Source organism: Anabrus simplex, chromosome 3 (genome assembly GCF_040414725.1).
Source record: "Anabrus simplex isolate iqAnaSimp1 chromosome 3, ASM4041472v1, whole genome shotgun sequence".
NCBI classification, from domain to species: domain Eukaryota; kingdom Metazoa; phylum Arthropoda; class Insecta; order Orthoptera; family Tettigoniidae; genus Anabrus; species Anabrus simplex.
Genome location: NC_090267.1, coordinates 40,442,833 through 40,470,389, shown reverse-complemented (window position 1 = coordinate 40,470,389; position 27,557 = coordinate 40,442,833). Strand labels below are relative to the sequence as shown.

The 27,557-nt window shown below is 42.6% G+C and overlaps 1 protein-coding gene across 1 annotated transcript in view; it reads left to right on the top strand.

Moving 5' to 3' along the window:
- The window catches only part of LOC136866628 (nose resistant to fluoxetine protein 6), a 126,258-nt gene extending 99,589 nt beyond the window's left edge, over nucleotides 1-26,669 (top strand). The window contains exons 11-13 of the mRNA XM_067143745.2: nucleotides 4,526-4,668; nucleotides 20,741-20,843; nucleotides 24,387-26,669. Of these exons, the coding sequence (XP_066999846.2) occupies nucleotides 4,526-4,668; nucleotides 20,741-20,843; nucleotides 24,387-24,610 (470 nt within the window). The 3' untranslated portion in view covers nucleotides 24,611-26,669. The remainder of the gene's footprint in view (nucleotides 1-4,525; nucleotides 4,669-20,740; nucleotides 20,844-24,386) is intronic.
- The last annotated feature ends 888 nt before the right edge of the window (nucleotides 26,670-27,557 follow it).

The following is a 27,557-nucleotide window of genomic DNA, read 5'->3' as shown; positions in this document are numbered from 1 at the left end:
ATCATCATTATTATTATTATTATTATTATTATTATTATTATTATTATTATTATTAAATAAAAATGTTGATTTTTACAGCGGTCGTACCCATCGTTCACTGGTTAATATTAGCTTCTTCGGGTGATCAGTGGTGATGTCCGTTCCATGATCACGGGTTCAGTTCCATCCAACCCGAAAGATTGCATTTCATTTTAGCAGATCTACCAATAAAAAGAAAAGGGCATTGCTCCTATAACAGCAGCCCTGCAGTGCCTTCCTACAAATATGTAGAAGTTTTTTTTTTTTTGCTATGTGCTTTACGTCGCACCGACACCGATAGGTCTTACGGCGATGATGGGACAGGGAAGGCCTAGGAGTGGAAAGGAAGCGGCCGTGGCCTTAATTAAGGTAGGGCCCGAGCATTTGCCTGGTGTAAAAATGGGAAACCACGGAAGACTATCTTTAGGGCTGCCGACAGGGGAATTCGAACCCACTATCTCCTGGGTGCAAGCTCACAGCTGCGCGACTCTAACCGCACGGCCAACTCGCCCGGTTGTAGAAGTGAACGGGAGTTAAATAGCAGCACTCTGTTATCCATGTAATTAAGTCAGAAGTATGAAGTGAGGAAGTATATACAATGAGTAACGCATGGTTTGTCCGCCTCTGTGGTGTAGTGGTTGGTGTGATTTGCTGCCACCCCCGGAGGTCAGGGGTCGATTCCCGGCTCTGCCATGAAATTTGAAAAGTGGTACGAGGGCTGGAACGGGGTCCACTCAGCCTCGGCAGATCAGCTGAATAGAGGTGGGTTCGATTCTCACCTCAGCCATCCTGGAAGTGGTTGTCCGTGGTTTCCCACTTCTCCTCCAGGCAAATCTCGGGATGGTACCTAACTTAGTGCCACGGCCGCTTCCCTCTTCCCTGTCTATCCCTTCCAATCTACCCATCCCCCACAAGGCCCCTGTTCAGCATAGCAGGTGAGGCCGCCTGGGCGAGGTACTGGTCATCCTCCCCAGTTGTATACCCCGACCCAGAGTCTGAAGCTCCAGGCCACTGCCGTTGAGGCGGTAGATGTGATATCCCTCGCTGAGTACGAGTGAAAAGCCAAACCTGGAGGGTAAACAGATTAAGAAAGACAGAAAGAACGCATGGTTTGGTAGTTAGCAGTGCCGATCTGACGGACTACCAGTTAAAAGGTGCCTTCGAAAATTCCGAATACAGTTTCCCGGTTCTACAGTACCATCACAACGTTATGTACAACAACTTGTTCACAAGTGGTGAAGTACAAGGAAAGTTTAGAAGATATACAGCAGAGGTGCTTACGATGGGCATTTCGTCCCCCGGGACGTTGTGGTTAGGTCACAGTCCGTGAAGGTTTAGCGAAGTTTTTCCAGTCACTCTCAGTCACTGCGGCGATACCAGAGTTTGAAATGGAGGCAGAAAATAATGAACGAAAGAGGGCAGACCTCCACATCATATTCATTTATGTTCACTGCAGTTTATGAATTTCGACCGGACACAATAAAGTCTTGGGCCAACAACCTCAAATATTTTGTGAACTGTACGTAATAAATGACAATTTTTAATATTAAATTTAAGAGGTGGCTTAAAAACATTTCTAATATAATACGGAGTTAAGGTGGATAAGCTGTAGCTTGTAGCTGTTTGGGTTTACGTCATCTGGGATATTTACATGAAGGCGTACTGTATATCTGTTTGGTAGATGCATTTACGTTGTCATTGTTGTTGTACTTTAATCTTGGATAGTAAATATCTATATCTTAACTCGTGATGAAACTCCCTTGCCATTTAGAGGTTAGAAACAAAGGGCACTAGGAAAGTTTTGCAATACGCAAAAACGATTGGCTGGACACCGCTGTTATAGTGAGGGATGAAAAGAGGGGTGGAAACCGGTCTAGAAGACAGCAAGGCGCGACCTTCACACCAGGTGTTACCAAGCACTGGGATGGAAAGCAAGTTACGATCTCACTGTGGTCGAAAGGTGAATATCGCGCAATTATCCGCTACAATTTTGCTCGTGGATTGACTGTTGGCCAGTGCCTGGAGGAAATAACTCCTGTGCTGGGGAAAGACTGTCCACATCGGACAACAATTTTCCGCTGGTACAAAGAGTTCCAGAGGGGAAATTTTGCGGTTGAAGACGATCCTCGTTCTGAGCGACCGTCTGAATCAGTGACTGAGGAAAACATTGAAGCTGCGAGGAAAATGTTGCAGCAAGAGAGGCGGTTGACATATCGGCAGGTAGAAGAGACCCTCCACATCCCTGCACCAGCTATTCATTCAACTACATGACCATCTCCATGTTAGAAAGGTTTATTCCCTTTGGGTGCCCCATTCACTTTCAGAGGATCAAAGGCACATCGAGGGAAATGGTGCCGAGAAATGCTAAAACAGTTTGAAAGTGGAACTTCGCGTAACGTCAATAGCATCGTTACAGGCGACGAAACTTGTCTTTATTATTACGATGTCCCAAAAAATCCCAGAACAAGGTGTGGCTGTTTGAAGGTGAGGGTACTCCTGTGACTTTGCGAAAGTCAAGGTCAGTGAAGAAAAGGATTGATTGCATTATTCTTCACCAAACGGGGCATCCTGGCTCGGGTTGTGCTAGAAACACAAAGGGAAGTTACTGCGAAGTGGTACAGTGAGACTTGTCTGCCTCAGTTCATCCAGGCTCTCAAGCAGCTCCGTCGAAGTTCACGGCTCAACACTTGGCTCTTGCATCACTACAATGCTCCAACACATCGTGCTAATGTAACAATTTATTTTCTTGCCAGATCAGGTTTGACTGTGCTCGATCACCCTCCATACAGTCCTGATCTTGCCCTATGTGACTTTGTACTCTTCCCAGAAGTGAAGATGAAGCTGAAAGGGCGGCGTTTTGCATCCGACGAGGAGCTTCTGGCAGCATGGGATCAAGATTGTGAAAATGTAACCGAAGAAAAGTGGCAGAGTTGGTTCAGTGACTGGTTTCGACGTTTGGAGAAGTGTACTTAGTGTGGTGGAAATAATTTTGAAAGAGTCTAAAGCGTTCACTCACATTACAAAACTTCCCTAGTGCCCTTTGTATTTTCATTGGACGCCTGATAAGTTTAAAATACTATTTTCAGAAATACTGTGAACAGGAAAAGTCACATAACACTACATCAATGTGCAAAATCAAGCATTAAACTTCTTTAACTGTGTAAATATATTACGGTTTGCTGAATGAATAACTGGAATTTTACTTTTTTATTGGGAATACTGTCATTTCCATCCAAGGAACTGTACATCGTAGCTTGTACGCGTAAACTCTGTATTTTTGTAAACTGCTACAAAAATTATAACGTGTCAGTTTTCTTTGAATGTACAAATATAAGAAAAGAAAATTTGCTGTTTACATCAAGCGCAATATGTTGCAACCGGAATATGTTGCGATTGTAGCGTTTCCTTTTTTTTTTTTTTTTACACCGTATCCGAATTAACATTTCGCTGAGTAGTTTAAGAAGGCTTCGTTCGACACTGCTTCACTTCCCTGCCAAGTGTGTTCGCTCTCTCGCTTCACTGTGACGTATGCATGCTACGTAAGCTGCCCGCACATACGTCAGGTCAAGCCGGCCGCATCGGCTAGCCTCAACGGCACCCAGCTGAACACCTCTGATATACAGGCTGGCAGCAAGTGATTCCACGTAAGTCACTTCGGAGAGTAGCTCAGGAAACGTATTTAACATTCATCAACGCGTGATACAGCAAGATTATTACATTTACAGACTTACTGTTCCCATTCAGTGGTGAGATCAGCTTCATTAAATAGTTTATTTATTTATTTATTTATTTATTTATTTATTTATTTATTTATTTATTTATTTATTTATTTATTTATTTATTTATTTATTCATTTATTCATTTATTCATACATTCTTCTTTCTTTCTTTCTTTCTTTCTTTCTTTCTTTCTTTCTGTCTTTCTTAATCTGTTTACGCTCCAGGGTTCGTTTCACCCTCTTCCTTAGCGAGGGATCCCACCTCCACTGCCTAAAGGCAGCGTCCTGGAGCGTGAGCCATGTGTCGGGGATAAAACTGGGGAGGAGGACCAGTGCCTCGTCCAGGCAACCTCACCTGCTATGCTGAACAGGGGCCTTTTGGAGGAATGAGAAGATTGGAAGAGAGAGACAAGGAAGAGGGAAGGAAGCGGCCGCGGCCTAAAGTTACGTACTATCCCAGCATTTTCCTGGAAGAGAAATGGGGAAACCACGGAAAACCACTTTGAGGATGGCTGATGTAGGAATCTAACCCACCTCTGCTCAGTTTACCTCCTGAGGCTGAGTGGACCCCGTTCCAGTCCTCGTACCACTTTTCAAATTTCGTGGCTGAGCCGGGAATTAAACCCGGGCCTCAGGGGGTGGGAGCTAATCACACTAACCACTACGGAAAATGGACGGAAAATGGATTAAGAGAGAAGGAAGGAAGGAAGGAAGGAAGGAAGGAAAGAATTTAATGCATAGTTGATGTCAATTTGGATTGTTTTGGTCATAGTTCATGTACTGTTTCAGGGTTCGTCAACACGCTTCTCTCCTGGCAGTGGTTTCAAGTTTTGGGCAGACTCTCGTACTCGGTGTACTTGGTACACATGAGCATCCAGACGATCCAGGCAGCGTCAATGCGCACTCAAATGCATCTGGATAATTATACTTTGGTAAGTAAAATTTGCATAGTTAAGACTGATATGCTGCTGTTTTAAGGGGCCTAGACATAAGAACCTTCTCAAACTTCAATTATTCTGAAGTACTGTAGATCTTCTCAAACATTTGATTCAAGATAATCACAAAGTTTTTCACACTTATTAAAAAATCGGTTTGCATCCTCTCAGCTGAGTAGTAGTATAATAGGCGGGTTCGGGCGCAACCGCCACCGCAGGCTCCCAGAGGCCACCTCCACCACCACCACAGCCAGAGGCCTCCCAGATGCCTCCTCCACCACCACCACAGCCAGAGGCCTCCCAGAGGCCTCATCCACCACCACCACAGCCAGAGGCCTCCTAGAGGTCTCCTCCACCACCCGCGGGAAATTTGAATTTGTAAACAAAGCCACGTGCTTTTTGACAGCTATCATCGACAACAACGCATCGCTAACCTCAGTACTGCCATCTTGACGGGCCTAAACCTCAGTAGTACCAACTTAACCTAACTAGCGCGAGGTAAACAAATCCACGTGTTTTTGACAGCCACGTGCTTTTTGACAGACAACAACGCATCGCTAACCTCAGTACTGCCATCTTGACAGGCCTAAACCTCAGTAGTACTAACTTAACCTAACTAGCGTGAGATAAAACAAATCCACGTGCTTTTTTGACAGCTGTCATCCGCCATCTTTAAACTACAGAGCACCGTGCTGCCCTCTTTATCGCAGTAGCTGCAAATTCGTCATCTGTCATCGGCAGTGCTGCCATCTTAACGGGCCTAAACCTTAGTGCTACCAACTTAACCTCACTAGCGCGAGATTAGAATCGGTAAACAAATCCACGTGCTTTTTTGACAGCTGTCATCCGCCATCTTTAATCTATAGAGCACAGTGGTGCTCTCTTTAGCTACTTACCTTTGAAATGTGGTGGCGGATAATTTGAAAAACTTTTTGACAGCAGCCATCTTTGAGCACCGTGCTGCCCTCTTTAGCTAGATACCTTTGAAATGTGGTGGCAGGCAATTCCACATGACAGCAGCCATCTTTAATCAAGAGAGCACCGTGCTGCCCTCTATGTGGTGGCGGCAATTTGAAAAATTCTACATGCTCTTGTTTAGAAACAAACTCACGCGCTTTTTTGACAGCCGTCATCCGCCATCTTTAATCAACAGAGCACAGTGCTGCCCTCTTTAGCTAGATATCTTTGAAATGTGGTGGCGGCAAATTCCACGTGCTCTTGTTTGGAAACAAAGCTATGTGCTTTTTTGACAGCTGACATCCGCCATCTTTAATCTATAGAGCACAGTGCTGCCTCTTTAGCTACTTACCTTTGAAATGTGGTACGTCACAGCTGTCATCCGCAGCGCTGCCATCTTAACGGGCCTAAACCTTAGTGCTACCAACTTAACCTTACTAGCGCGAGATTTGAATCGGTAAACAAAACCACGTGCTTTTTTGATAGCTGTCATCCACCATCTTTAATCCTTAGAGCACAGTGGTGCCCTCTTTAGCTACTTACCTTTGAAATGTGGTGGCGGATAATTTGAAAAATGCTTTTTGATAGCAGCCATCTTTAATCCAGAGAGCACCGTGCTGCCCACTTTAGCTAGATACCTGTGGTGGCAGGCAATTCACGTAACAGCAGCCATCTTTAATCAAGAGGGCACCGTGCTGCCCTCTTTGTGGCGGTGGCAAATTCCACGTGCTTTACAAACTCACGTGGTTTTTTCTGACAGCTGTCATCCGCCATCTTGCATCACAAACCTCAGTGCTGCGCTCTTTAGCTAGGTACCTTTAAAATGTGGTGACGGCAATTTGAAAAATTCTATGTGCACTTGTTTGGAAACAAAGCCACGTGCTTCTTGACAGCTGTCATCCACCATCTTTAATCAATAGAGCACTGTGCTGCTATCATGCGGGCAATTTCGTCAGCTGTCATCCGCCATCTTTAATCTACAGAGCACTGTGCTCAATTTGAAAAGTTCTGTTAGCTGTCATCCGCCATCTTTAATCAAGAGAGCACCGTGCTGCCATCTTTAGCTAGATACCTTTGAAATGTGGTGGCGGCAATTTGAAAAATTCTATGTGCTCTTGTTTAGTAAACAAAGCCGCGTGCTTTTTTTGACAGCTGTCATCCACCATCTTTAATCAATAGAGCACTGTGCTGCTATCATGCGGGCAATTTCGTCAGCTGTCATCCGCCATCTTTAATCTACAGAGCACCGTGCTGCCCTCTATGTAGTAGCGGGCAATTTGAAATGTTCTGTTAGCTGTCATCCGCCATCTTTAATCAAGAGAGCACCGTGCTGCCATCTTTAGCTAGATACCTTTGAAATGTGGTGGCGGCAAATTGAAAAATTCCACGTGCTCTTGTTTAGTAAACAAACTCACGCGCTTTTTCTTAGCTGTCATCCGCCATCTTTAATCTATAGAGCTCAGTGCTACACTCTTTAGGTACATACCTTTGAAATATGGTGGCGGATAATTTAAAAAGAAAAATTCTACATCAGCCATCTCTCGACGCTAATGCACAAGATGGTGGCTATACATGACTCCTTAAAGGTGCTTATGCAAGATGGCCGCTATACATTGGTTCTTATGAGATGCCCTTGGGATGCTTGCGCAAGATGGCGGTTATACAAGGCTCCTTATGAGACGCCCTAGAGATGTTTGCGCAAGATGGCGGTTGCTCTTATGAGGCTGCTTAAGGGTCCTTGCACAAGATGGCTAGAGATGCCCTAAGGATGTTTGCGCAAGATGGCAGACGCAAGATGGCGGCTATACACGACTCCTTATGAGACGCCTTAAGGGTGCTTGCGCAAGATGGCTGCTGCTCTTATGAAGAAAGCTAGCTTAGAGGCTAACGTGTCGTGCTAGTTCGATTCATTAAATTTTGGGCTTAAATGCATAATGTTAAATATCTCGAAAACGGTGCATCGTAGAGCAAAACGGACAAATTTTTTCTACCCAATACCTTGGCTCGCAGTGTGGGGAACATGATATCATAAAAAACGTAGTCTAATGATGAGATCAACGGTTCGGTTCTAACTTAGGCCCTTTGGCATTAGCTCTGTTTCAGCTTGTAATGAAGCAAGTCTTCGTAACATGATCAGGTCTAGCTATGGTAGAGAGTATAACGTACCGTGCAGGTTCGATTCATTACATTTGGGGCTTAAATGCAAAATGTTAAATATCTCGAAAACGGACAAAATTTTTCTACCTGATACCTAGGTTTGCAGTATCAGGAACATGATAGCATAAGAAAAACATAGTCTAATGATGAGATCGAAGGTTCGATTCCTACTTAGGCCCTTTGGCATTGGCAGCTATCTATTTCTACAAGATGGCGGCTATACATAGCTTCTTATGAGACAGCTTAAGAGCGCTTGCACTAGATGACTGCTGCTCTTATGAGACGCCCTAGGGGTGCTTGCGGGAGGTAGCAGCGACAAGACGATGACTATACACAGCTGCTTATGATACGGCCTAGAGGTGCTTACACAAGATGGTGGCTGCTCTGATGAAGAAAGCTAGCTTTGCATCGTGCAGGTATTTTTACAGCACTAAACCTCATACCTTTGAAATGTGGTGGCGGGTAATTTGAAAAATTCGACGTGCTTTTTCATAAGCTGTTAAGGCCTCCTCTTATGTCAAGGCATAGCTCTATCGAACAAGTTCAAACGTGCATCGGAATAGCTAGAATAAGCTCGTGCTGCAGTGATGACGTCATTAAGCATGTTTAGACTTGCAAATCACAGAAGAAACGTAACAAGGCTGGAATCGAAAACTGCACTCTATGCTGTTAACTTTATCATGTGATCGGAACATTGATTGAAGTGTTTAGAACACTAAATAAGTAGAACCGAACACTGTACTCGATACAACATGTGTTTAGAACATGTCAGGGGGATACCTCTGTTCTAAGAAGATTAGTTTACCGCACATTCCTTGTAGGGCTAATAGGCTAAGGGGCTAATGGGCAAAAGGGCTAATGGGCAAAAGGGCTAAAGGGCTAATGGGCTAAAGGGCTAAAGGGCTAAAGGAGCAACAAACTCATCGATCGCTATCAGCAAGAACGCTTGCACTTTGTTAAGTGTAGAAAATTAATCTTTATTTGTAAATGGTTTCATGTTCAGAACAAGGAATGGAACCTAAGGGTTACGTCTTACCTAATAAAATCCCCGAGGTGCGATGAGTTACGTTTTTCGAACTAGTGTTTGGAACACTGAACTTTTCAAGATGATAGCAGAGAGTTTAGCAATGTTCTGTTGTTGGATTATAAATTCCGCGCTACAACATGCATAAGGTGGCAGCCTTGAGGTTTACTGCCGTAAAGATGACAAGAGTGAGTTTAACAATGTTCCATGTTGGATTTTTAATTCCGCGCTATAACATGCATAAGGTGGCAGCCTTGAGGTTTACCGCCGTAAAGATAGCAGCAGTGAGGTTAGCGACTCTCTATTGTCCTTCAAAGTGAGGTTAGGGTTCGTCAAGAAGACAGCTGTCAAAAAAGCACCAAACAAGAGCACGTGGTCGTGACGTCACGGTCACGTAGTATGCTGCCTCAGCATGCAAAGTTCAATGTCTACACCTACGTAGTAAACATTCTGCTATGTTCACAAGATTTTTTACATATAACTATTCTTTATGCTTTAAGTTCATGCACATAGGCTATGCTAAGATAGCAGCACAAACACATGCGAACTTTGTACATTCTAATGGAATAAGTTTAGTACTGCGTGCATCATGGATACATGATGTGTACACGCATTTAAACATGGCTATACTTAATGCTGCTGCTTTGTTTACAAGATTTTTATACATTGCTATTCTTTATGCTTTAAGTTCGTGCACACACAAGCGATAGTCGTACGCTCTGGTAGGAGAAGTTTAGTACGATATTCGATACATACATTATCGATAGGTGATGTGTACACGCTTTAGAACATAGCTCTTCTTTGTGCTTTAAGTTCGTGCACATGGGTTAGGGATACACAAAAGCGATTGCTACATGCTCTAGCGGAAGAAGTCTAGTACGATAGTCGATGCATGTAAAATCGATAGGTTGCGCTAAGATAGCAGCACTCTTACACGATTTTAGCACAATCTAGTGGAAAAAGTTTAGTATGATAGTCGTTTCCTGCAAAATCATTAGGTAATGTGTACACGCTTTGAAACAAGGCTATTCTTTGTACTTTAAGTTCATGCGTACAGGTTATGCTAAGATAGCAGCACAATCTAGCGCAAGAAGTTTAGTACGATATTTGATGCATGCAAAATCGATAGGTGACCTGTACACGCTTTAAAACATGATTATTCTTCGTACTTTAAGTTCATGCGTATAGGTTAGGCTAAGATAGCAGCACAGTCTAGCGTAAGAAGTTTAGTACGAGAGTCGATGAATGCAAAATCGATAGGTGATGTGTACACGCTTTGAAACATAGCTATTCTAGTTCATGCGTCTTAGTTATGCTAAGATAGCAGCACAATCTACCTGAAGAAGTTTTGTACGAGAGTCGATACATGCAAAATCGATAGTTGATGCTTACACGCTTTGAAACATGACTATTCATTGTACTTTAAGTTCATGGGTATAGGTTATGCTAAGATAGCAGCACAATCTAGCGGAAGAAATTTGGCACGATACTTGATGCATGCAAAATCAATAAGTAATGTGTACACACTTTGAAACATGGCTATTCTTCGTACTTTAAGTTCATGTGTATACGTTATGCTAAGATAGCAGTACAACCTAGCGGAAGAAGTTTAGTACGATATTTGTTGCATGCAAAATCGATAGGTGATGTGTACACACTTTGAAACATGGCTATTCTTTTTACTTTAAGGTCATGCGTATAGGTTATGCTAAGATAGCAGCACAATCTAGCGGAAGGAGTTTAGTACGAGAGTCAATGCATGCAAAATCGATAGGTAATGTGTACACGCTTTGAAACATGGCTATTCTTTGTACTTTTAAGTTCATGTGTATAAGTTATGCTAAGGTACCAGCACAATCTAGCGGAAGAAGTTCAGTACGAGATTCGATGAATGCAAAATCAATAAGTAATGTGTACACGCTTTGAAACATGGCTATTCTTTGTACTTTAAGTTCATGTGTATAAGTTATGCTAAGATAGCAGCACAACCTAGCGGAAGAAGTTTAGTACGATATTTGTTGCATGCTAAGTCGATAGGTAATGTGTACACGCTTTGAAACATGGCTATTCTTTGTACCTTAAGGTCATGCGTATAGGTTATGCTAAGATAGCAGCACAATCTAGCGGAAGAAGTTTAGTACGAGAGTCGATGATTGCAAAATCGATAGGTAATGTGTACACGCTTTAAGACATAGCTATTCTTTGTACTTTAAGTTCATGCGTCTTAGTTATGCTAAGATAGCAGCACAATCTACCTGCAGAAGTTTAGTACGAGAGTCCATACATGCAAATTCGATAGTTGATGTGTACCCGCTTTGAAACTTGACTATTCATTGTACTTTAAGTTCATGGGTATAGGTTATGCTAAGATAGCAGCACAACCTAGCGGAAGAAGTTCAGTACGAGATTCGATTAATGCAAAATCAATAAGTAATGTGTACACGCTTTGAAACATGGCTATTCTTTGTACTTTAAGTTCATGTGTATAAGTTATGCTAAGATAGCAGCACAACCTAGCGGAAGAAGTTTAGTACGATATTTGTTGCATGCAAAGTCGATAGGTAATGTGTACACGCTTTGGAACATGGCTATTCATTGTACTTTAAGGTCACGCGTATAGGTTATGCTAAGATAGCAGCACAATCTAGCGGAAGAAGTTTAGTACGAGAGTCGATGCATGCAAAATCGATAGGTAACGTGTACACGCTTTGAAACATGGCTATTCATTTTACTTTAATTTTATGGGTATAGGTTATGCTAAGATAGCAGCACGATCTAGCGGATGAAGTTTAGTTCGATGGTCGATGCATGTAAAATCGATAGGTGATGTGTACACGCTTTGAAACATGGCTATTCATTGTACTTTAACTTTATGGGTATAGGTTATGCTAAGATAGCAGCACGATCTAGCGGATGAAGTTTTGTTCGATGGTCGATGCATGTAAAATCGATAGGTGATGTGTACACGCTTTGAAACATGGCAATTCATACTGCTGCTCTGTTCCCAAGACTTTTAAGCATAGCTAATCCTAATGCTGCTCTTAACGCCGTCGAGCTAAGGATTGATTACGTGACCGTGACGTCACAGTCACGTGCTCTTGTTTGTTAAACATAGCCACGTGCTTTCTTGACAGCTGTCTTCTTGACGAACCTTAACCTCACTTTGAAGGACAATAGAGCGTCGCTAACCTCACTGCTGCCATCTTTACGGCGGTAAACCTCAAGGCTGTCACCTTATGCATGTTATAGCGCGGAATTTAAAATCCAACAACGGAACATTGTTAACCTCACTCTTGTCATCTTTACGGCAGTAAACCTCAAGGCTGCCACCTTATGCATGTTGTAGCGCGGAATTTATAATCCAACAACAGAACATTGCTAAACTCTCTGCTATCATCTTGAAAAGTTCAGTGTTCCAAACACTAGTTCGAAAAACGTAACTCATCGCACCTCGGGGATTTTATTAGGTAAGACGTAACCCCTAGGTTCCATTCCTTGTTCTGAACATGAAACCATTTACAAATAAAGATTAATTTTCTACACTTAACAAAGTGCAAGCGTTCTTGCTGATAGCGATCGATGAGTTTGTTGCTCCTTTAGCCCTTTAGCCCTTTAGCCCATTAGCCCTTTAGCCCTTTTGCCCATTAGCCCTTTTGCCCATTAGCCCCTTAGCCTATTAGCCCTACAAGGAATGTGCGGTAAACTAATCTTCTTAGAACAGAGGTATCCCCCTGACATGTTCTAAACACATGTTGTATCGAGTACAGTGTTCGGTTCTACTTATTTAGTGTTCTAAACACTTCAATCAATGTTCCGATCACATGATAAAGTTAACGGCATAGAGTGCAGTTTTCGATTCCAGCCTTGTTACGTTTCTTCTGTGATTTGCAAGTCTAAACATGCTTAATGACGTCATCACTGCAGCACGAGCTTATTCTAGCTATTCCGATGCACGTTTGAACTTGTTCGATAGAGCTATGCCTTGACATAAGAGGAGGCCTTAACAGCTTATGAAAAAGCACGTCGAATTTTTCAAATTACCCGCCACCACATTTCAAAGGTATGAGGTTTAGTGCTGTAAAAATACCTGCACGATGCAAAGCTAGCTTTCTTCATCAGAGCAGCCACCATCTTGTGTAAGCACCTCTAGGCCGTATCATAAGCAGCTGTGTATAGTCATCGTCTTGTCGCTGCTACCTCCCGCAAGCACCCCTAGGGCGTCTCATTAGAGCAGCAGTCATCTAGTGCAAGCGCTCTTAAGCTGTCTCATAAGAAGCTATGTATAGCCGCCATCTTGTAGAAATAGATAGCTGCCAATGCCAAAGGGCCTAAGTAGGAATCGAACCTTCGATCTCATCATTAGACTATGTTTTTCTTATGCTATCATGTTCCTGATACTGCAAACCTAGGTATCAGGTAGAAAAATTTTGTCCGTTTTCGAGATATTTAACATTTTGCATTTAAGCCCCAAATGTAATGAATCGAACCTGCACGGTACGTTATACTCTCTACCATAGCTAGACCTGATCATGTTACGAAGACTTGCTTCATTACAAGCTGAAACAGAGCTAATGCCAAAGGGCCTAAGTTAGAACCGAACCGTTGATCTCATCATTAGACTACGTTTTTTATGATATCATGTTCCCCACACTGCGAGCCAAGGTATTGGGTAGAAAAAATTTGTCCGTTTTGCTCTACGATGCACCGTTTTCGAGATATTTAACATTATGCATTTAAGCCCAAAATTTAATGAATCGAACTAGCACGACACGTTAGCCTCTAAGCTAGCTTTCTTCATAAGAGCAGCAGCCATCTTGCGCAAGCACCCTTAAGGCGTCTCATAAGGAGTCGTGTATAGCCGCCATCTTGCGTCCGCCATCTTGCGCAAGCATCCTTAGGGCATCTCTAGCCATCTTGTGCAAGGACCCTTAAGCCGCCTCATAAGAGCAACCGCCATCTTGCGCAAGCATCTCTAGGGCGTCTCATAAGGAGCCTTGAATAACCGCCATCTTGCGCAAGCATCCCAACGGTATCTCATAAGAACCTATGTATAGCGGCCATCTTGCATAAGCACCTTTAAGGAGTCATGTATAGCCACCATCTTGTGCAATTAGCGTCGAGAGATGGCTGATGTAGAATTTTTCTTTTTAAATTATCCGCCACCATATTTCAAAAGTATGTACCTAAAGAGTGTAGCACTGAGCTCTATAGATTAAAGATGGCGGATGACAGCTAAGAAAAAGCGCGTGAGTTTGTTTACTAAACAAGAGCACGTGGAATTTTTCAATTTGCCGCCACCACATTTCAAAGGTATCTAGCTAAAGATGGCAGCACAGTGCTCTCTTGATTAAAGATGGCGGATGACAGCTAACAGAACTTTTCAAATTGCCCGCTACTACATAGAGGGCAGCACGGTGCTCTGTAGATTAAAGATGGCGGATGACAGCTGACGAAATTGCCCGCATGATAGCAGCACAGTGCTCTATTGATTAAAGATGGTGGATGACAGCTATCAAAAAAAGCACGTGGCTTTGTTTACTAAACAAGAGCACATAGAATTTTTCAAATTGCCGTCACCACATTTCAAAGGTATCTAGCTAAAGATGGCAGCACGGTGCTCTCTTGATTAAAGATGGCGGATGACAGCTAACAGAACTTTTCAAATTGAGCACAGTGCTCTGTAGATTAAAGATGGCGGATGACAGCTGACGAAATTGCCCGCATGATAGCAGCACAGTGCTCTATTGATTAAAGATGGTGGATGACAGCTGTCAAAAAGCACGTGGCTTTGTTTCCAAACAAGAGCACATAGAATTTTTCAAATTGCCGTCACCACATTTCAAAGGTACCTAGCTAAAGAGCGCAGCACTGAGGTTTGTGATGCAAGATGGCGGATGACAGCTGTCAGAAAAAACCACGTGAGTTTGTAAAGCACGAGGAATTTGCCACCGCCACAATGAGGGCAGCACGGTGCCCTCTTGATTAAAGATGGCTGCTGTCACATAGAATTGCCTGCCACCACAGGTATCTAGCTAAAGAGGGCAGCACGGTGCTCTCTGGATTAAAGATGGCTGCTATCAAAAAGCATTTTTCAAATTATCCGCCACCACATTTCAAAGGTAAGTAGCTAAAGAGGGCACCACTGTGCTCTATGGATTAAAGATGGTGGATGACAGCTGTCAAAAAAGCACCTGGATTTGTTTACCGATTCAAATCTCGCCCTAGTAAGGTTAAGTTGGTAGCACTAAGGTTTAGGCCCGTTAAGATGGCAGCACTGCGGATGACAGCTGTGACGTACCACATTTCAAAGGTAAGTAGCTAAAGAGGCAGCACTGTGCTCTATAGATTAAAGATGGCGGATGTCAGCTGTCAAAAAAGCACATAGCTTTGTTTCCAAACAAGAGCACGTGGAATTTGCCGCCACCACATTTCAAAGGTATCTAGCTAAAGAGGGCAGCACTGTGCTCTGTTGATTAAAGATGGCAGATGACGGCTGTCAAAAAAGCGCGTGAGTTTGTTTCAAAACAAGAGCATGTAGAATTTTTCAAATTGCCGCCACCACATAGAGGGCAGCACGGTGCTCTCTTGATTAAAGATGGCTGCTGTCATGTGGAATTGCCTGCCACCACATTTCAAAGGTATCTAGCTAAAGAGGGCAGCACGGTGCTTAAAGATGGCTGCTGTCAAAAAGTTTTTTCAAATTATCCGCCACCACATTTCAAAGGTAAGTAGCTAAAGAGAGCACCACTGTGCTCTATAGATTAAAGATGGCGGATGACAGCTGTCAAAAAAGCACGTGGATTTGTTTACCGATTCTAATCTCGCGCTAGTGAGGTTAAGTTGGTAGCACTAAGGTTTAGGCCCGTTAAGATGGCAGCACTGGCGATGACAGGTGACGAATTTGCAGCTACTGCGATAAAGAGGGCAGCACAGTGCTATGTGGTTTAAAGATGGCGGATGACAGCTGTCAAAAAAGCACGTGGATTTGTTTATCTCACGCTAGTGAGGTTAAGTTGGTAGCACTAAGGTTTATTCCCGCCAAGATGGTAGCACTGCCGATGACAGGTGACGAATTTGCAGCTACTGCGATAAAGAGGGCAGCACGGTGCTCTGTAGTTTAAAGATGGCGGATGACAGCTGTCAAATAAGCACGTGGATTTGTTTATCTCACGCTAGTTAGGTTAAGTTGGTACTACTGAGGTTTAGGCCTGTCAAGATGGCAGTACTGAGGTTAGCGATGCGTTGTTGTCTGTCAAAAAGCACGTGGCTGTCAAAAACACGTGGATTTGTTTACCTCGCGCTAGTTAGGTTAAGTTGGTACTGCTGAGGTTTAGGCCCGTCAAGATGGCAGTACTGAGGTTAGCGATGCGTTGTTGTCGATGATAGCTGTCAAAAAGCACGTGGCTTTGTTTACAAATTCAAATTTCCCGCGGGTGGTGGAGGAGACCTCTGGGAGGCCTCTGGCTGTGGTGGTGGTGGTGGATGAGGCCTCTGGGAGGCCTCTGGCTGTGGTGGTGGTGGAGGTGGCCTCTGGGAGCCTGCGGTGGCGCCCGAACCCGCCTATTATACTACTCTGAGTATCATTGACTTAGCGTAGACACTGTACCGTTAGATCAAAACATCTTTACGTGCTTTACTAAAATTTCAGTTTGCAGAAGCATTTATACATATGTGTCCCACTCCCAGTGGGGTCGGGAGACAACACGGATGTTCCAAGCCGTATATTCATAATCTCCCGCATATTCTGTTACCGATATTATCACATTTATTGCTTATTTATTCACGTAACAGCCTTTATCATGCACCCGATAGCGTTTATCATGAGTACCAACCCTTTTTATAGGTGTTGAAAGTGGAGTCCTTCAGCATTCAAACATTCCTGGCATCTTCTAATGAAATTGCTATTCACATGCATAAGTTCCTGTTGTGTAATTATCCTTATTACTGTTGTTATATTGCTTTTAAGTTCACCTATGGTGAGAGGATTATTTCTGTAAACTTAATTTTTTAGATCGCATGAATGATATGGTAATGTCGTCGATTTTTCTTCCGATAGAACCCTTCGTTTCGGTTTAGGAATTACAGCATTAAGTGATCTCGTTGTTCAAAATGTATTCGCGAGTCATCCGTTTCTTTATCTGAACTGGAACTCCGATAAATCTCTCCTGAAATCGCCTAAACACCTCTCTACATGACTCGGTTGTTACATGTGTGTCATACATAAAATCCCTTTGTTCAAGAGTGAATTTCACTGGCATTTCAAAGGTGTAAGTATGTGTGTAATTCTACCGTAATTCAGACACACGTGCTCTTGCAACAAACGTATGACTTTAAAGATTCATGGTTTCCCACGACACGCAATCTCGAGTAAATGACCGCCTCGTGGCTATGCAGTAAGTCCGCATGAGGTTACGAATACACCGCTCGGAGCGTCGACCGCCGGCCCCGCTGGGAGCGGGACACTCTGTGGTTTAGAAACGCCTTTGCTGGTGAGACCTAGTGTTTACACAGCACTATGCCTTCTGTTGTGTGTTGTTATTTTCATTACCTGTATCAATCTCACATGGAAGTGACTGGAGGTACTAGCGATGCTAGTAATGCCATTCCTTATGCAGGCTGTACGAAGTATCTGTTATGAATGGTGTGCAAATGTCGATCATAGAATCAATAGATGATTGCATTTCGCTAGGGCTGGCAGACTGATATGTAATAGCAACTTCTGGCTCGGTGAGGAAAGAAGCGGAAAACTACCTCACTCCTCATTTCCCAGTGACGCCTAAGTCGTCTATGACAAATGATGGAGGAGTCATTGCGGGTCGTACCAGCCTTCGGCTTGAATACTTAACATACAACGTATATGTTTTAGAAATGATTTCAGATAGTACCACCAAATTTCATAGTTTAGAGTTTCGTCTGCACATACTTTTACTCTACCAGTTTATCGATTTAGAAACATAAACAACGCAAACGTTTACACATTTTCTTATACACTAAAATTATTGAAAATTCGTTTGAAATATTCAAAAATTATAACCGAGACGTATTAAACTAAACCACCGTCTTTATAAAGGAAATAGATTCTTATTTTAATTTTTTACCATATTTGTATGCCTTTCCTGGCGGTATGTAGTGTTTACAGTGCACTATATCTTCTGGTATGGGCTAGAATAAATGTGTTGCTTTCATTGACGTCTCAGTCTCATCCTTGGCTTTGGCAATATGAAAGTGACCGAGGTATGTGCAATTCCCTTATGCAGCCAGTCCCTGTTATGAATGGTGTGAAAATATCGCTCATAGGCTCGGTTGGTGCATGCATTTCAGCGGGCTTGGCAGACTATATGTAATAGCAACGTCTGTCCAATGAGGAAAGCAACGGGAAACTACCCCACTCCTCATTTCCTCACTCTGCCTATTCAGTGACACCTAGGCTATCTATGAAAGCTGTTGGTGGAGCTGTACAGGATCAAACCAGCCTTCAGGCTGAATACCCAACATACAACATACATACCATATTTTTACGTCGCACCGACACAGATAGGTCTTAAGGCGACGATGTGCTTTTAAATGTAGGAAAGATCACAATATGAAGACAAAGTTGGAATTCAATGTAAATATTCGTTTATAGGAAGAGGAGTTAGGGATTGAAATAATTTACCAAGGAAGGTGTTCAATTGTCCGCCTCTGTGGTGTAGTGGTTAGCGTGATTAGCTGCCACCCCCGGAGGCCCGGGTTCGATTCCCGGCTCTGCAACGAAATTTGAAAAGTGGTACGAGGGCTGGAACGGGGTCCACTCAGCCTCGGAAGGTCAAATGAGTAGAGGTGAGTTCGATTCCCACCTCAGCCATCCTGGAAGTGGTTTTCCGTGGTTTTCCACTTCTCCTCCAGGCGAATGCCGGGATGATACCTAACTTAAGGCCACGGCCGCTTCCTTCCCTCTTCCTTGCCTATCCCTTCCAATCTTCCCATCCCTCCACAAGGCCCCTGTTCAGCATAGCAGGTGAGGCCGCCTGGGCGAGGTACTGGTCATACTCCCCAGTTGTATCCCCCGACCAAGAGTCTGAAGCTCCAGGATACTGCCCTTGAGGCGGTAGAGGTGGGATCCCTCGCTAAGTCCGAGGGAAAAACCGAACCTGGAGGGTAAACAGATGACGATGATGATGATGATGAGGTGTTCAATAAATTTCCAGATAATTTGCAATTTTATTTTTTACATTTTTAAATTTACGGCCGTTAGATAAAACAATAAGCCATTATTACTCATGGAACATGTCCTCGGACACTCCCGGTGCTAAAAGCCATACGCCATTTAATTTTATTTCTGGCAGACTGTCTCCTTTCTGCTGTCTACCCGCTGTTCTTCCTCACGAAAGCCCTTGTTTCGGTACTTGATTCTGTTAACAATGTCTTCACGATTTAGTCCAGTCTTTTTCAGATCCTTCCTGACTTCCCTGAACCACTTATCACATGTGTTAGGTTTACTATCGATCATGGTAAATTTCTTAGTCAACCGCTTGCCATCGATTCTAAATCGGTAAACAACAGATAGGGAGCGATTACCCTAAATGCAGATCAGTGTTAACTGATGATGGTTTATGGGATAGGAAAGGACTAGGAGTGGGAAGGAAGCGTCCGTGTTCTTAATTAATGTACAGCCCCAGCATATGCCTGGTGTGAAAATGGAAAACCACAGAAAACCATCTTCAGGCCTGCCGACTGTGGGGTTCGCTCCTCAATGCAAGCTCACAGCTTCGCGCCCCCTAAGAATTATTTTTCTTCTCCTTTTCCTACCGCTTTTTCCACACATGTGGGGTCACGGGTGCGAACTGCGTCGCACATGTGGATTTGGCCCTGTTTTACGGCCAGATGCCCTTCCTGACGCAATCCTCTATGGCGGGATGTAATCACTATTGCGTGTTTCTGTGGTGGTTGGTAGTGTGGTATGATGTCTAAATATGAAGAGGAGAGTATTGGGACGGACACAAACACCCAGTCCCCGAGCTAGAAGAATTTATCAAAAGTGATTGAAATCTCCGACCCAGCCGGGAATCGAACCCGGGACTCATTGAACCGAAGGACAGTACGCTGACCATTCAGCCAACGAGTCGGACTCGCGCCCGTAAGAAATAGAAAATAATAATACCTTCGCCGAAATTTTGAGGATCAACTTGAAAATTGGTGGATCATTTCAAGTATTTTCCGGCTCCGTGGCTAAATGGTTAGCGTGCTGGCCTTTGGTCCAAGGGGTCTCGGGTTCGATTCTCGCTTTGGCCGGGGATTTAAACTTTCATTGCTTGATTCCGATGTTTCGGGGGCTGGATGTGTGTGCCGTCTTCAGCATTACAATTCATCATAGGTAGGGCACCATTCTTACAGGCGCGCAAGTCGCCTATCAGGCGGAGGGGACATGACATTAAATTATTTCAAGTATTTAGTTTGTCTGTTCTCCTAGGATTTACTCAAGGTACAGTGAGCTGGCAGTTGCGATCTGCGGTACTCTGTAAGAAAAAATTTTGCTTATTCATTACATCGCTCTTTACATGCTGTACGAGAGTGAAACCTGGGTGGTCTCAAGATATCTTTATTGATAAGTTAGAAGTAAGAGTCATGTAAGTGTCGAGAAATATTGCTGGTACAAACAGGTGGGAACGATGACGTGAGGACAATCGGAATGAGAAAATAAATGCTAAGTTAGTAATAAACTTGAGGGATCAAACCATTATGCATAAACCAGCTTCGGCGTTGGGGTCACGCGCCCAGCTGAGCCTCATTTCACGGTTATCTGACACAGACAATGTTCTCCACTTACGTATTTTGTGCTACTTTATTCTCTACAAGATATGCAAAACGTTTTTATGTATTTCTAATAGGTCTATATCAACAAATGTGAGCGTGTATGAATACATTTATCAACCCATGCTTTTTCTTCTCCAGGTACCTCAGTTCTTCGGCGACTTATTTATCTCCTGCATAGTTGCGGTGCCTATGGTTCTAATGTTCGAGTCACCATTCATCATCCTGGAGAGGGAACTCCTAGGTAAGTTTCGACCACGATTACCCTTTTATTTCACTCGACATCCATAATATTCCCGTGTTCAGTATGCCCCTCCACAGAAAAACCACTCGACTTTCATATTACGGGATTGATCCTCTATCTTCTATCTTAATCTGTTTACCCTCCAGGGTTGGCTTTTCCCTCGGACTCAGCGAGGGATCCCACCTCTACCGCCTCAAGGGTAGTGTCCTGGAGCTTCAGACTTTGGGTCGGGGGATACAACTGGGGAGAATGACCAGTACCTCGCCCAGGCGGCCTCACCTGCTATGCTGAACAGGGGCCTTGTGGAGGGATGGGAAGATTGTAAGGGATAGACAAGGAAGAGGGAAGGAAGCGGCCGTGGCCTTAAGTGAGGTACCATCCCGGCATTTGCCTGGAGGAGAAGTGGGAAACCACGGAAAACCACTTCCAGGATGGCTGAGGTGGGAATCGAACCCACCTCTACTCAGTTGACCTCCCGAGGCTGAGTGGACCCCGTTCCAGCCCTCGTACCACTTTTCAAATTTCGTGGCAGAGCCGGGAATCGAACCCGGACCTCCGGGGGTGGCAGCTAATCACGCTAACCACTACACCACAGAGGCGGACTGGGATTGATCTTACAGTGCAAAATTATTCTTGCATTTTAATATTGAAAACATTCATTCACAGACAAGTGTGAGTCCCCTCACTACGAAAAACATAAAATTAAGCAATTTCCTCTATTATGCCGAAAGTTGAGCTGCTAAAGGGCCCGGAGCCTTCTGCAGTTTCATCTGTGATAGTACATATATCACACCCTCGCACTATATGTAGAAGTGAGAAATATTATTGTCAGTATTCGATTTATTATTATTATTATTATTATTATTATTATTATTATTATTATTATTATTATTATTATTATTATTTTATGAAGCTTTTGAGTACTGTTATTTACAAGTCACTAATCTCATATTTGGTCCGTATTGACGACAGTGATTACATATAATTTAAAAAAAAATATTTGTTTAATGTCAACCTAGTCAATACTTACAATTACCACTATTGTGGTTAAATGATCATAAATAATTGAAAAATCGTGAACATGTTTCGCCCTTCTTAACGGGCATCATCAGCACTATGAACAAATTTAAAAATAATAGTTACATTTAAGACTGTCTTACAATAATCAATCATATAAGATTGGAATAAAATGTGACATTAAAAGTTGTTTTTGATACCATTATTAAAAAGTTATAAGTAAATCTTATAAACAAACAAGTTAAAACAATTGTAGGTCAATCTGTTATTTATTTATTTATACATTTTTTTATTTATGATATTCAATTATTATTTATTAGTATCATCAAAAAACTTACACATCTTTCTTTTCACTTTTGCTAATCTTTATTTGATCTATTTCTTCTGGTATAAAAGAAAGTCAAGTATCGGGTTAATATTCAAAACATCAAATTGGCAGGCTCTATGTAGTGATATTCTTTGTTTTTAGTTTTTTACAACTTGCTTTATGACACACCGACTATCCCGCGAATGCAAGCTCACACCTGCGCGCCCATAACTACACGACCAACACGCTCGGTGTGCCGAATTCCTCTTTAATGAAAATGGTATGGATTATTTAAATAACAACAATTGCCGAGCGTTTATATTTATGCTAATCTCAACTGTTATTAAATTATTTTAGTAATTTCTTCATTAATCTCTTTTAAAAGTACTTTATAACACGTCTAAAAATTTGAGATTTAAATCTGTAGAATGATTAGATTTAGGATTTAAATCTCTCAGTAATTTCCTTTTGGAGACTTTCGAGGTGAACAATGGAAAACAGAATGTTTAAATTTATTTCACGCATACGTTGCATAAGTTAATTTTTATTTTTCAATTTGGGAGGTAAACGTGGGATTTTCTTGCAAAGTGAACTTCCCACAATTCAAATTTACAATTGAAAGCATTCAGTGCTAGTGTCAAATTTACAATGTGACATAATTTGCAATTTATCAAGCGAAAAATATTTAGAATTAAGAACACAAACAGGGCGCCTACAATTTAGGCCTTGGGTTTGCATTTTGCTTGTTTGGTTTATTATATGTAAAGTATTCCTGTGTTCATCTTGTCACTAATATATAAATAGGAGATGAAAATTTCATTATAAAAATAGGCACTTTGCTCAGCGCTCTCCCCGAACCACCCCACCCCCACTCCCAAGAGTAAAACGAGTTTTTGGAAAATAGCTCCTCATACTTAAAATTTTTACTGCCATGCTCTAATGTACAGTGATTCTCTCATGGGTTGGCCGGCAGGCGCACCCAGGTTAACTGCCTCCCGGTGACTCATCACTACCCGCTCCGTGACATAGCAACAAGGACACTCTATCCGTGCATGACATAAGATTTAACAATTAAAATTCAGAAAATAAGAATTAAGAACTTTAGTAATTAAGAGTCCTACTCGTTGGCTGAATGCTAAGCGTACTGGCCTTCGGTTCAGAGAGTCCCGGGTTCAATTTCCGGCCGCGTCGTGGATTTTAATCGCTTCTGATTACTTCTTCTGGCTCGGAGACTGGCTGTATGTGTCCGTCCCAATACTCTCCTCATCATATTCAGACAACATACCACACTACCAACCACCACAGAAACACGCAATAGTGATTACATCCCTCCATATAAGGTTTGCGTCAGGAAGGGCATCCGGCCGTAAAACAGGGCCAAATCCACACGTTGTACGCAGTTCGCACCCGCCAACCCACAGGTTTGAGAAAATCGGTAGGAGAAGAATAAGACGACGAAGAAGAAGAAGACGAAGAAGAAATTAAGAATTAAGAAAATAACCTCTTACCTTATGACAGGAGATGTTTGAAATGTTCTCCTCCTATATCCACACATTTCTGGCATCGTCTTAGGAAACTCAGATTCAATTTTAACGTTTTCGTAGCCCGCCTTGCTGAACTCTTCGTAACCCCGACTTGTTGTCCAAGTCGTCTTAGGGATTTTATAGGCGTGTGTTCTAATCTTTCTGCGATTTCATTCGATTTTTCCTCATTAAGTACACGTTGTTTAACACTTCGTTCTTACCGAGTAAAGAACCAGTTCCTCTCAATTTGTTTATGAGTTTCCGCACGGTCTCTCTATGTGGAGGACGTAGACCTGGAAATTGTGTTGCAAATCGCCTAACGACTTCCCTGCAAGACTCTGTTTTCACATAATTATCGTACATAAATACCCTTTCCTCTACCGTATACATTATGAGATTTATATCTCGAAATAACACTTCACAACAGGAGAACAGTTGGAACAACAGATCAACACTTAATACACGTTCTAAGCACGGACCTGAACTGCGAAGTGCGGGCATCCCCGTGCCGTCTCTGCGCTGTGTAACGTGAAGTGATGAGTCAACGGGAGGCAGATAATCTCGTCGCACCTGCCGGCCAACCGATGAGAGAAACTCACTCTATATCACGTCCATCTAATTTGTGTGGTAGTCCCTCTCTTCCTGTCGATGTCTAATAACACAGCTTGTCTAGAAATAAAATTGTGTTTGTTTTAGGTGGAAAGAAGAAGGCGCCAAAAGCTGCTGCGGTAGCTAGTGCCCCCAAACCTGAGCAAGAACTACAACAACAAGAAGTACATCAAGAAGAAGTACAAGAACAAAACGAACAACCAGAACACGATGAAATGGAGGAGTCAGTGCCAGAGGCGGCTAAGCACGATCAGTCACACTCTGAGGAAATGGAGGATAAAGCCAACAACACATTGGACAGTCACCCGTAGAAGCTACAGGAGCATTATTTCACTGCTGACGACAGAGCTCATAGAATCTACGGGCGCATGTTTTCACTGTAGCTAAAAAATAGTTGTCATTATTCCAGTGAGCTGTGACTTCACTAGAATAGCATTCGATGCTTCTATAAGGAAATGTACACGCATGCACAGAAATGGTGTCCCGGTATAAACAATCAATACTGTCCCACTCCAGTAGTGAAAAGGAGGGAAGGTAGTGAATGGGTACTGCTGAAGGCACAGTGTGTGTACTGTTATACATCCATCACCGAAATGAAATGGCATATGACTTTTAGTGCCGGGAGGGTTCGGGGACATGTTCGGCTCGCCAGGTGCAGGTCTTTCGATTTGATTCCCGTAGGCGACCTGTGCGTCGTGGTGAGGATGAAATGAAGATGAAGACGACACATATACCCAGCCACCGAGCCTGCGAAATTAACCAATGATGATTGAAATCCCTGATCCTGCGGGCAATCGAACCCCGGATCCATGTGCCCAAAGGCCAGCACGCTAACCATTTAGGCATGGGGCCGGACACATGTATCACTGTGCCCATTTTAACCACAACAGTCTTGTAGCGGGTTGTCAACCTGCAGCAGTGCGTTAAGCGAGGAGGTTGGGGGACGTCATGCTTTGTTCATATCAGAACACTATCTCTGTGCATGCGTGTACTAGTTATTAGCATAAGTCGAGAGCTGTTCTTTCAAGGCATTGATAACACAGCCACATTCCTACAGAACCTGAGGCTGCATATTCGTTCACTCCCAGCTGGGAATGAGCGGGAAAGTGCGTGCGGACGGGAAATGAATGTGTTCGAGATGCAGGCTTGTTTGTGTCATTCTTGTGAATATTTAGCAGGTCTGATTCAAGTGTAAAATAATTTAGACGATGAATCCATATTGGATCTTCTACGGAAGACTCGGGCTCTAAAAGTGAGGACGAGGATAACAATTACACACCAAGTAAACGTGATGATTTCGGCGCTTAAAGCAAGTAAACTTTGATAATGAGCTAATTTAAAATCGGTGTGAAGTGGGTTCTGTAATACAGCTTTTTACCGCTCCCTAAAAATTTGGGCTATTTCCCATGTACAAGAGCCCGTTGTCGAGCGACGAACAGCGGTAATACAAATTACTGGTTGTAAACAAGGATAACCGTGCCAGTTGGCCAATTAGGCGATTGATTGATTGATTGATTGATTGATTGATTGATTGATTGATTGATTGATTGATTGATTGATTGATTGATTGATTGATTGATTGATTGATTGATTGATTGATTGATTGATTGATTGATTGATTGATTGATTGATTGATTGATTGATTGATTGATTGATTGATTGATTGATTGATTGATTGATTGATTGATTGATTGATTGATTGATTGATTGATTGATTGATTGATTGATTGTAACCAGTCACACAAATACCTCGGCCATTAGACTAGTTCCAGGGTCTTGTGAAACCTGTCAGCTGATGTGGGATCAGGCCCATTTGAATCCACGAATAGTTTTGGGATTTATATTTTGCTTACAATAATACTACCTGGAAACATTTCAATTCTTCTAGTATCGTGTAGGCTTGGAGATTGGAGAGTATTTTAGAATTTTCAACGTCGGAAATCCATTATAATATTACCGTCATGACAAGTTGCAAAATCAAGCCGTCTTCTATGTTTTGTTCAACACTTCTTTGGTATGCTTCACTATTTATTATTTTATATTATTTATTGTAATTTCTTATTTATACATGTATGTATACGTCGTGTGTAATATCTGGCTGTTTGATCGTTTTATATTACTGTGTTAGATTATAGAATTCTCTTAGTCGTATGTTTTTGTTCGAGACTGTTTGAGTTATAATTCGTTGACTGAATCATCTACGAATGTATTTCCATTACCAAACACTGAAATATATGTTACATTCTAGGTGTGTTGTAAGAATTATGTAAAATGTCACTTAACATGAATTAAACAATTCTCAGTCAGTATTAAGAAGCACTGTAACTTACTGTTACTTATATAGGCTATAATAAAGGCTATTCAAAACGATGTCGCATTATTTTCTGTTATTCTTAAATTAGTCTTCAGCGTGCAAGCTGTTCATGTGTTCCGTCATGGCTGGTGGTGATGATATTTATTTTAAGGAGTGTGACTATAAAACTAGTGTTAGCTTCTGAGTGTATGCTTCGAAGCAGTGTATCAATTCATTCAACACTCCGAGTGAATCGAATCACAGCAACAGCTAACTCACGGCACACGAGTCAGCTGACTCACAGCAGACAGTGCTGAGTGACCCATTCGCGGATCGGTGGGACACAACACACCCGCGGTTCATTTTCGGAACATTGGACATTAGCGGGGATCCAAATTACCGCTGCGAGCGAGGCATAATGAGCCATGTCTCACTGAAAGAATCGTACACTTGTGGCTTGTTGCAGACTCTCGCTCTCAGCACGTTTGAAAATAGTAGTCACTTGCATCTCCACTATAATGAAGATTTGAAAAATGATTGGATTCATTTGCAATGTCTTCTTCTTCTTATTATTATTCTTTGAGTAATTCAGTTTAATAGCTGGTTTGCCCGTGTGATGTGTCTTCTCCAACTGGGTCGATCATGTACAGTAGGTTTTGCGTCTGCGTCGCTCCTTCATCCTGAGTTCATAAGAAGTGCAATCATGAATGTCTTTTTTGGTATTCCACGAGGACGTTACATTATAATTCCAAAGTAGATAGTCCATAGATAGGCTCTTTAAAAGCCCTTTTATTTATTAGTTCCATAAAATAAATGGCGATGGCTTTTAGTGCCGGGAGTGTCCGAAAACATGCTCGGCTCACCAGGTGCAGGTCTTTTGATGTGACGCTCGTAGCCGACCTGCGCGTCGTGTTGAGGATGAAATGATGATGACAACACATACAGCCAGCCACCGTGCCAGCGAA